The sequence below is a fragment of the Manduca sexta genome, unplaced genomic scaffold (genome assembly GCF_014839805.1).
Source record: "Manduca sexta isolate Smith_Timp_Sample1 unplaced genomic scaffold, JHU_Msex_v1.0 HiC_scaffold_1208, whole genome shotgun sequence".
Taxonomy (NCBI): domain Eukaryota; kingdom Metazoa; phylum Arthropoda; class Insecta; order Lepidoptera; family Sphingidae; genus Manduca; species Manduca sexta.
Window position 1 is genome coordinate 16,741 of NW_023592050.1, and position 12,097 is coordinate 28,837.

General features: G+C 33.2%; 1 protein-coding gene across 1 annotated transcript; it reads left to right on the forward strand.

The window, feature by feature from the left end:
• Positions 1–334: 334 nt before the first annotated feature.
• LOC119191218 (golgin subfamily A member 7-like) lies at positions 335–11,755 on the forward strand. Its single transcript, XM_037445122.1, has 3 exons — positions 335–492; positions 1,106–1,258; positions 6,949–11,755. The coding sequence occupies exons 1-3, from the start codon at positions 340–342 to the stop codon at positions 7,129–7,131; spliced, it is 489 nt and encodes a 162-aa protein (XP_037301019.1). The 5' UTR covers positions 335–339; the 3' UTR covers positions 7,132–11,755.
• The last annotated feature ends 342 nt before the right edge of the window (positions 11,756–12,097 follow it).

The window sequence follows — 12,097 nt, forward strand, 5'->3', positions numbered from 1 at the left end:
AGTATAGTTGATATTTCATAATTACATAATATGTACTGTAACCTATAATTCCCTAAAAGAATTTATATTTGATATTAGCATTATGTACAATCGACAATCTTTTAATAATCGACTAAAAATCATTCTTTATGGTTTTACATTACAATAATACCATCCCTAGCTGTCATTTCTGAACATTTCACATTCACACTGACGGACGTCATTGATGATTTTTATTGAAATAACTCTCGAATCGAAGACTTGTTTATCGCTAACGATATGTTAAAACTATGATACATTCGTAACATACGCATTCCCGTAGATATAATTTATGTGTGTTGGAGTTACGGTGGGTGAAAAATGGCGAACAACAGAATACCGTCTGGGCCTAACACTCCAGGCAGCCAACAGACCCCAACACAGCAAGGCATAAAGATATTTATACAGAGGGATTACTCTGAGGGCACGGCAGTCAAGTTTCAGACGAGATTTCCATCGGAACTTGAAGATAGGGTAGGTGAAAAAGTGTAATACTGCCGACAAAATTGCTAAAAAGATAACAAACTTGTGAGATTTCTTCGCTTAGAAGTGTTTAATTTGTCACAAGGACGTGTTTTTATACATAGTTAATTTGCAACGAAAGTAATAAGGTGTCGTCTACATCAAGTCTGTGACATTTTCTCAGCTAAATTGCAGTTGACCTATTAACTTGTTAATGCAGATGATAACCTTTGGAACTATTGAGTGTTTCTTTTGTAATTCGTCTCATAGATTATAAAGCTCGTCACAAATTATTGCAACTTTAAGCAATAATAATAAAGGTGTGGTCACTGTAACATTTTAAAAACAATAATTTGCATATTAAGTACCCACTGAATCATTGCTAGTCAGAACTGTACTAAGCTATATTGCAATAAAAATTTACTGTTTTAAAAACCCTCTTTAAAGGTTATCTGTTTCCATAGACTTATTTTCAAGGATTACAGTCTTACATTATAGATATTGAACATTACAATTACTGAATGTCGACTAGGCACAAGCTATTTAACAAATAAAGAAGATAATTTATAACTCTATTATCTATGTAATAACTGTAATAGTATGTTTAAATATCCTCAATTTACAGATAGATAGACAAACATTTGAATATACAATGGAGAGACTAAATGAACACTTTGAAATGGCAGAGACAGCAGACTGCAGCACGTATTGTGAAGGCTGTTTAGCATGTTTGACTGCCTATTTCATTTACATATGTACAGAGACACATTATGAAAAGGTAAGATTTTCATTGCATTATTTTAATAGGAGAATAATACTAGAGATTTTAAATGCGAGGTGCTGTCTGGGTAGGTACTACAGTGATGTCAATTTTTAACACCAGGCAGCAGTATACATGCACTGTTATGTTCCAGTTTGAAGGACATTGTATGCAGTGTAATTACTGAACATGAGGATCTCATATCTCACAGTAACAGTGCAGTGCCACATTGCGCTTGTAATTTAAAGTTTTGCATGGTTGTACAACTATTTATGAATGGTTGTATTGTTTATCATGAGATGAAAGGCATGCTTGTATGGTTATTGAATTGCAGTAAATAAAAAAAAACCATGAGACACAAAAAACAAAAATATAGGATAATATATCTGGTACTTTTAAATCTCTTTCAAGCTGCTTCGTTTGTTGTGACAATTGAAGAAGAAAAGAAAATTGATGACATTTCTAGCATTATTGTTGTATAGTGGATAATATCACTACACATCAAATAATATTGCTAATCCACCATCATTACACCTTGAAAAAGATGACATAATTTAATTAAAAACAATTAAATTTGACAGTATTTCAAATATAATTTTAATAGAGATATTCACCCTGAGTATACAGTCGCCGTAGCTACTAAAGATTTTTGTCCAACAATTTGTTACCAAAAGGTTTTTTTTTATTGCTTTGAATGACAAGACAAGCTTCCCCTTCGCCTGATGGTAAGCAATATGACCGTCCGTAACCAGTAGAAACACCATTCAACACCTTGAATTACAAAGTATTTTTTGGTATTCCACTGTGCTCACCATCCTAAGACATGAGATGTTAAGTCTCATTATGTTCAGTTGTTACACTGGCTACAATCTCCTTCTAACCGGAACACAACAGTGACTATGCTCTGCTGCTTGGCAGCAAAAATAGACATTGCGGTGGTATGTACCCAGGTGGACTCTCACATTTGAGAGACCTACCACCAGTAAAATAAAAATAAATAAAACAATGTGGTGTAATCTTAGTCTGATCTTAGTTCTTTTTTACAACAACATCACATATTTATCCCCAAAGGGATATGCAGAGGCACAACCAGGGCACCCACTTTTCGCCAACTGTGTTCCGTACCATGATGTGATGGGGGGAGTATATCGCCATATTGGGCACAAATTCCAGTCTTCGGGCTGATATTGAGTAGAAAAAACCCAAATATCACCATCAGATTCGAACCCAGGACCTCAGAGGGCTGCCGTACCGTGCTTCGTGCTTCTTTTTTACTTATAATAGAAATGCAAAAGTTTGTGTTTGTGTAAAATATCTGAATGTTTTTGGCTGAATGGATTTGGAAGATTTGGCACATCTATAGACGTTTTCCTGGATATAAACATAGGCTTTTTGTCCTGGCAATCTGCTTTCAAAGAAAACAATGGAATTTTATAATCTAATTAAATGGATGAATGGAATGGTTATGAATCACTATAGTGGTTTAGGGACATTTGTAGGGGGAAAGCCATTCCGTGAAGCCCTGAACAACACCTATAAATAATACATGTTTTAACATATTTTACATAAATACAGGATAAAAACATAAACATGTATCCAATAAATTTGGAAATCCAAGGCCTAAATAATGTATGTAGATAAGATTAAATATTGAGATAAGTACTTACAATCATCAGTTCATACAGGAAAAAATGTTACTAAGTTATGTCTTCGAATTCTTTTTGTAATTTGCATAAACAATTAAGATAGTTGTTTTTTAATGTAATTGAAACATTATTCTCACAAAATTATAATATATTCTTAATTGAGCCTTTATTTGTAAACAATGTGATGTCGTAAATGACGTCAATAAGTATAATATAATTATGCAAAAACAGCTGACGTAGTGTGACATCCATTAATTCACTGTGCATGTAATGAAGTATACTTAAGTAAAAAATGTATTATAATGAAACTATACTAAAGCGGCGATATCCTAGTTAGGTGTGGAACGGACTGCCAAGACGAATGTCCGTAGGTTCAAATCCCAAGGGCACACACCCTCTGACTTTTCTTAAATCATGTGTGTATTCTTTGTGAATTTATCGGTCGCTTTAACGGTGAAGGAAAGCATTGTGAGGAAACCTGCACATCTGAGAAGTTCTCTATAGGCATTTCGAAGATGTGTGAAGTCTACACCAATCCGCACTAGGCCAGCGTGGTGGACTAAGGCCTAATTCCCTCTCAGTAGTAGAGGAGGCCCGTGCTCAGCAGTGGGCAAGTATATAATACAGGGCTGATATTAAATGAAACTATATAGATTCATTCATATATATATTATTTGTATTTTAACTGGATAAAAAAATGTCTTACGTCTTAAATTGTTAATCGCAACGTAACGTTTTTTTAAGTTTTTCTAATATAATATTTGTTGATTACGTCATATGAGTGCGTGTAAAGGACACCGTTTTTCGAAGTGTCGTTTTGAAAATCGTGTGTCATGCTATGAACCAATTAAATCAATGCTGGCCTTACGACTGGATATTAAATAATTCAGTACCTACTATTTTAAATGATTTAACGTGCGTAATATTCCGTCTGGGTAGGTACCAATGTGTGGCGTTGCTACTGGATTTATTTTTACACTAGCGTTTGCCCGTGGCACCACCCCTGTGGGAGTTCTCTCCCATTGTGAACTATTCTGGGATATTAGTTATGTATATGTTGATGTAGACATTGGTCTATATGACTTCAAATAACATCCGACCATTTGAATATCTTAATTTTTTTTTTAGATTTATTTAAGTTTGATGAGAAAACACTAGAAAATTCAAGAAATAGAAAAATAACACGATTACAATGCGACGTCTGCTCGCGGGCACAACTTGTTCATTAATACCTAGTACAAATAGCATCGAAATACCTCTATCTGTTTAACGTTATGGGTGTAGTTAGAATAAAAGTTATTTAAATACTTATCTGACCTGGAATACGAAACAATTTGAAGTTATATACACCAAATTTAATAGCCATCCTGGTACCATTTAGAAAATATGACAAATTTCTATATTTATTTATTTATTTATTTCATTTTAGGAAGGCTTACAGACTAATTTACAATTATACAACAATATATTCTAACAAATTGCTGACAATAAGCCTCCACCTATAGATAACTTAAATAAGCGCCTTACATGTATAATCGAAATTAGGAAGGACTTTTACACGGCATTACATTAAAATTTAAGCCATTGTGTCCATAAGTATTTTATAAAGTATTCAATTAATTATTAGTAAAGAATTGCTGTGATAACAATCGTTTTACAGTTGTCGTGCTGGTGCAAAATAGATCGATGTTTAGGTTCAGAGGCAGACTATTAAAGTTGTTCATACTACGAAGCAAAAATGAATTTCTCCTATAATTTGTTTTAGCAAACAACACACTTAACATCCCTCTTTGTCTGAGGCCTAAGAGATTTGTACGAAGAGATATTCTTGCAAGTAAATCAGGGCAATCAATAGTGCCATTAGCTATCTTCATGAGTAAGCAAATATCATTAATTTGGCGTCTAATTTCTAGTGGTAAGAAGTGATACTTTTGACAGCGAGCATAATATCCAGGCGTCGATTGACGTGCTTTAAAATCAAGATATGTTAAGAATTTCCTTTGAATTCTTTCTAACCTCTTTATGTATGTATCATATTGAGGATTCCAGACTTGAGATGCGTACTTGAGATGGCTACGTACGAATGAACAATATAAGACCTTTAGTGGCTTTAGTGATATGAATAAATATTATGACAAAAATAATTAGGTCGCATGACTCAACGAAAAATCATAAAAAACATGACGTTTATGCTAATAATCTCGCAATAGATAATATTTTTGTAGGACGTAATAATAACACTATACATAATACGATAACATACCGTGTTAAACAAATAGATAAGGACGCAATGTTTAAATTGTGAGGTGAAAATTCTTAATGTCACGGTCAGTTTCGGGTTTATCAGGTTATTTAACGAAGAGGAATAAACGCCACTTCTTTAAACATAATCATAAGTTTATTGAAACCTGTCTTTACTATAAAGGCAGATTGAGCATAAACAAGGAGTCCTTGACTAGGTAGGGGCCAGAGGCGGCTCGTGAAATTTTTGATGGGGGTTCACAAAAAAATAATTGAAAAACTAAAGCTTACTATTTATTTTATTTGTATTTAGCCACATTTCTTTTCACACTGTTTAATAAAAGATATACTGTATTGTTGTTGTTGTTGAAGAAGTCGACGAGCTTGCTTGAAGTTGTTTGTATACATAAGAACGACAACTGCGCATAAGTAGGATATTCCCTCGGCGCGCGCACGGCACGGCTGGCGGAACGACAACTGAGTGACGCGTGAGCGGCGCTCCAGATTACGCTAATTTCTCATACGATATTTTTTGTTTCACGCGTCAGCCCGAGTCGATCTCTCTCTCTCGCACTCATTGAATACAGTACTAAGAGTCGTACTAAACTTCGTTTCATAGGAGCACAATCGCTGGCGCTCCACTCGTTACAAATTGACGCTACATGTACCTATATAGGTAATATAATAGACTTTTTATAGGCATAGTAAAATATAAAGAATGTTGTGTAAGGATCTTATGTATTATAAATATATATAAATTATTAAATTAGCTAAGTATGTAATTTTCGTGGGAGTGCACTGCACCAGCGCTCTTTCGGATGAGCCGCCACTGGTAGGGGCCCTGACATTTAGAAACGCAGGGCTATGGCTATATATATGCCTCGGTGGCTTATTGCGTGCAACTCCGGCTGCCCCTTGGGGAATAAAGGCTTGATGTGTTGGTCTTTGTATAATATAGTTTTAAAAAAAGCAAATAAAAAAGTTAGATTCTTTAATATTTATATACTTACCAAAAGAACTTAAAACGATGGGATAAGGACCTTGATAAGTCAGACCATGGATACATATAGTTTGTGAGCTTATTTCTCTCTCCGCGCCATGATATGTCGAAAGATATGCAATCCGTAGTAAATTGTTACATTTTTCGAAGCGAGAACTTATAAATTTAGATTGCCCTGGTGCAACGAATGCAGTGTCTTATATTTCACAGTTGAAGTGCGTTAGAACATTGAGGCGATTAAGTACTGGCCTAGCTTTTTCTGCTATGGCATAGTAAACATTTACAATCTTACTTATAAAAATTTCGCAAAGCCATGCTTAGTTAAAACACAAATTGACTCGATCAGCTGTAAGTCAAAACCCGCCATCTTGTCTCTTAATAAAGTTTAAACTAAGAAACCGTTGTAAATTTTACAGCTATTTAAGCAATTCTTAACCACCTCTTAATGCTAAAACAAGTTTAAAAACTAATACTGTTAATTACTGGCAATAATGGATATATCTCCACGGGAGCGTCCAAATCTTAGGAATGCCCCGCGATTTACGAATGGGCACGTTTGCGCAAGTCTTCTAATCCGCGTGCGATTAAATCCTTTCATGCCACGTTCACTAGTTGTTGCAAATTTTATCTTAATTCATCAAAAGCAACTTTATTTCAAGGTGTATAAGGTGTGATCCGAATAAAACGCGCACGAGCGTTACGTGCGTATGCCTTCATTCGAAATATTTAGTGGCGCCTAAACGAAGGCCAGAAATATTCCGACCTATTTTAGCACTTAAAGCACTCATCATCAATCCTAAATAAACTATTCTCATTTACAGCACCTAAGAAAAGTATCAAAATTCATAGCAACGCAGAACGAAAGAGTGTACAACCCGAGAGGAATACACATAACGGACCCTATTCTACGCGGCCTGCGCGTCATAGAGATCACAGTGATAGACGTTCCCAACTGTCAGAGTCCAACGGGTAACTCGACGAACAATCAGCTGAGGCACACTTGACCACCACAAGAGAACAGGGAGTTTTTCATGTAACGCTATTGGTTCTGATTTGTTTACTGTGAAATTTGGTGCTTGCTGACAATGCGGCCGTGCGGGACAAATCAGAATGTATTAAGACTATGAAGTTGGTGTTAGTTAATGTTGTTGTCGGTAGGTATGTTTGTAGTCAGGGTCACCAATGTTCTGTTTGTGAAGCCAGATAATTTTGTTAGAGAACAATAATTATAATTGTATTTAATTATATTAAAAGCCAGATACAATGTTAGGGAACAATTATTGTTCTAATTGTATTTGTGAAAAAGTTACGTAATATTTTTGTGAATGTTGCTTTAATTACGTACATTTTACAATTTTTTATCTGGCAACACTAGTGTACGGACAGTTTTTTGCCTAAACCTGACGCGTCGTTCAATGTACATCACTACATAAACATCATAATATTTTCGCCTATACCTACATATCGATAAGTCCTGCGTAAAAGAATATAATTGATTTTAAATGTCACTTTATAAATTATTGGAATAAACAAAAACAGTACGTACAATATCTTGTGAATTACTTTTTGAAATGGAGGTAAATCTTGTCATTAGACATTTTATAAATCAAGCGTGATACATATTACGAATATTTTTTTTTTTTACACAGGATCCATCGATATAGCATGACAATTTATGTAAAGATCTCACCAATCAACATTCATCTTAGTCGTTTTATACTCCATGTCCTTGTGTAGCGAGTGTTCAAAAGGCTTGGCTCCCCAGCTATGCTTCAAGCACCGAATTTCCGAGCTAGACTGTCTTCTTTTATACATTTCCAATGCATAGTTTCATTTTATACTTAAGTGATTTATTCCGTTGCATGGCAACATATTTTGCGAATCTGTTGGAGATTGCCTATTAACTGTAGGAAATAAATGTTTGAGAAACAGTATTAATGCTAGTCTGACCATAGATTGTAAACCATTCCTTGACATGAATAAACTAATATCGACTTTTTTTACTATAAAAAAACGAACTGCACTACACTATTCAGTCAGATATATCAGATCATAGAATATTGGCTGATAATAAAAAAACAAGAATAATCAATATTGAGTTAAATAAATACTTATATTAAAATACAAAAGATCAGTGTCATTAAGCTAATAAAACGGTTAAAAAAAAGGATAAAAAATATTAATTAGTAATTGTTTCTTGTTTCTCAAAGGATTTATTTCTGCATACATCTACCTAATATATTTTTTACATAAAGTTTCTTGTTCAAATTAGAGAAAATTCTGTAACCAATCTATGTGATAATAGGAATTTATCATGTAGTCGTGTTACCCCAATTAAGGTAAAAGATACTATAATTTAAAATCTATAGGTGTTTCCGACAGGCTTGCGTGTATATAACGAGTGAAGTTGCCTCGTGTTAGTTAGTCCATGTTAAATTATTACCATTATTGTTTTACTTTTTGCTACTTAAAAAAATGATTGTTATTGAAATGTATATTTTATATCCCACCAATTAATATACTTATTTATTATACATTGCAGTGGCGAAAGCTCTATATAACTATATTCCCTTTGTGTAGAAGATACTTATCATTAGAACGATTTCCAGAGCACATTCATGTATATTAGTACATATATGTTGTGTCGAGTTCCACCTTTCGCCACTTATACACTGTCCCCCTTATTCATAGACGTTTGTTATCGACGGACGGAGTAAAGCCTTGATACCAAGTCTGTTTCTCAGCTTTGTTTTTCTGACGGCTTGCTGTTTGTTCAGCTTTGTTTATCTGACAGTTAACTTAAAGTTGTATCTCAATATTAGCCAATCACAACGGCCTTTACGCACTGCGAAGGCTGCCATGCCGTCAGCACTGAGAAAGAGTCTTGTCTATGAATAAGAGGGTGTATGTATACAGAGATGCTACGAAACATCGTTAATTTTTTAAATTGGTGTGAAATAAAATCTGCACTCATGTAAGTGTATCATTTCTTTGTAAGTGAAAAGTAAAACAATAAGTTTACTTTGTATACTTTTTTCTGTCGACTGAAATTTCCTTTTAATCAGAACTCCCTGCGCCAAAACGTTCTTCCATTGCTTATCGAGGGTTATACGCGTTGTTATAAATATATGTAGATAGATATTAGACTCGTGTGTTCACAGGGTCGAGCCCTGTTGTGTGAAATGTGTCTTTGCACAAAATAATGAATGTAATTCAATGTAACGTCTGTACTTCGTGAAAGTATTGAAAATCAGGAAATTTGTGGATTATATTATAATCTGATTTAAATTATCCTGTTTAAGTGAAAAGTATTGTATAAAAATGATAATGTATCTGTGCTTAAGCTGCAAGTGTAAATTAAAACGTTAACGAAATTATCGAGTGTACCAGAATCGATATTTGACATTACTTATCGATTTTGAGTGATGTTATTCTACATCTTTGCCTGAAACGAGTTATGTCTTTATACGGTATTACAGTGGTGTAATCTATCGATATCGATAGATTTAATCGCAACTGAGACGTCACAACACTTGCTTATCTTAAGTTTACGAACAAATTTTAAATATTTAAAAAATCATAATACGTATTAGGAAATGAAACAATCGTAATGAATATGCTGTTTTATTCGAAATATAAACACATGTCTGATAGGTATGCGATTTGCGATAATAGTTAACGAATTAATGTATATTTTTTTTATATCTATGCACGGTGCCGTAGTTAGGAATGGCAATGTTATATTATCGATGGCATAATTTGCCAACATGTACAGAACTGGACAGAGGAGGCGGGGGAAGGGCGGCAAAGTTAACATGTATTTACCGTTTAAAAACGGTTTAACATCACGTTTAGTGCGTAGTTAAAAAATCTACGTGACAAACTACACTTTGGCGTCACATTCTAGGTTGAATAAGAATAGATTTGCTTAGAATTAAATTTATTTGAACAGGCGTCAAGAGAGATGCCGCATTATGGCTTTGGTGCCAAATATACTATGGTTGCATCCCTCCACATTTTACCCATGGTTACATATTATCCCATTGCCCTTGGTAATTTGCCCAAACAAAATATAGAGTGAAAGCTACAGCACTGCCTCCGCCACTAAAATGTTGGCATTAAGATATTGACGATTGATTTTGTCGATTGCAAGTTGCAAGTGACTTGTTGGTTGTAAATTGTTCAAATCGGCGACTGATTATCAACATTTGTATGTAGGATAATGCGTTATGTATGAAACATTGTAATGTGAATTTTGTAATCACTTTAGGTAGGTACTTTAAAGCACCTTTGGCGATGTCCGAGTAAATTTTATAATCGAATTATTTTGAATACTGTTCTTAATTTACTTATGTAATAAAAAATATTTATTTTAAATTTAAAGAGCGTAATAAGTGCATAAACACGCATAAAAAAATAATGCGTCGAACATAAAAACCACGGAGTGGTCGTTAAATAGACAATTTATTTTCTAAGTGGTGGTTGAGATTTACTCGGACACTTTGGAATCGGGTCTATGGGTTGTTTATATTTGAGAGCGATTTACACGAAGTAAATAATATATTCATTCTAGCGTCATATTGACAGGTAGTTTAATAAAAAACAAACCGCAAAGTTGTAATAACCAGAAATGACGACTTTCCTAAATTCAGAGTGAATTGACTAATCTTTAGTGTAGTCTGGAAGAAATAACATTGAATTATTGGCCCTAAATAAATAAACAAAAATTGCAGTTTTTTTTTGTGAATTTTAATTTAAAAATCGCTCTCAGATATTGCCCAGTGCTTTGTAATTGATAAATGAATAATTTCTCGTACTAGGATGGGATTGTTAATCGCCTACAATTCCTTCTAAGCTTAGCATTTATTCGAATTATTTATAAAATTATTATTATTATTAGGTTTATAGCTAACATATTACAGTTAATTTGTTTTAATTATGATTCTTTAGGTATGAACTTCTTATAATTCGTGAATGGATTTCCTTTTATTTAATGTCGATAGAACGTATAAGTATCGAACTCTTTATTTCCTATATTTCTTAGGTGTCAATAGAAAACCTTATTATAAGAAGTTGGTACCTTCAAAATTATCTTCAATATTATGTGTAATAAATATTATATTTTTTTAAGTTATTAATTATTTTATCGTAACTTCGTCACATTTTATTCCCATATTCTAGAACATTTAGACAATTTTGTATTTGTAATAATTTAGTAGCATTTCTATAGTATTAATTTATAAATTATATTTTTGTGTCAGGACCGGGTTTTATTAAAATCGCTATTTTGTATATTTTTGAAAAATTACTTTGACATAGAACTGAAGTAAATTGATATCGATAACATTATTAGTCACTATTTGAAATAGTTTCAAATCATAATATATAACCGTATCTATAACTTAATCATATAAAATTAAACTTGTAACATAAGCCCGTTTCTATAAGCAAGTAAATTTTCCAAAATAATAATATATAATTCCATATAAATTATTTCAAACACGATAATTGCCTTATTCTTTACTTATGCAATTAAAAGATTTTCAGTTAAGACCCTACTCAATGCAAACGACCTTGAGCATTCGTTCCATTCATTTACGGCGTACAAGTGACGGTTATGTGCAAAAATATATAAATATTTTCTGCAATAAAATATTTTAGGTCTTTTAAATAAATTTAAACTTCTAAAAGTTTCCTTATTGAATTGTTTATCTAATAGTATTGGTTGCAAATTAAAATGATGTGTTGTTTGGTGGTAGATTCACGGAATCACCAATTACAGTGGCATTATCATTATTAAATTACACAAGCAATATGCATATTATAAAAACATCTAAACAACCGAAGTAAAGATAACATGCTGTAGAAATATTGTGTTTAATTTTTTTATCTATATATATCATAAAATTCTATTAGATAGCTTCTAAAATAGCTAGCGCGACGTTTCGCTGGGAATACCGCCTTATAGAG

Excerpts from the sequence above, each read along its gene's own strand:
- LOC119191218 (XM_037445122.1), top strand. The coding sequence starts at position 340 with ATGGCGAACAACAGAATACCGTCTGGGCCTAACACTCCAGGCAGCCAA. Across the intron at positions 493-1,105 it reads CATCGGAACTTGAAGATAGG|ATAGATAGACAAACATTTGA; the intron begins GTAGGTGAAAAA and ends CTCAATTTACAG. Across the intron at positions 1,259-6,948 it reads CAGAGACACATTATGAAAAG|CACCTAAGAAAAGTATCAAA; the intron begins GTAAGATTTTCA and ends TCTCATTTACAG.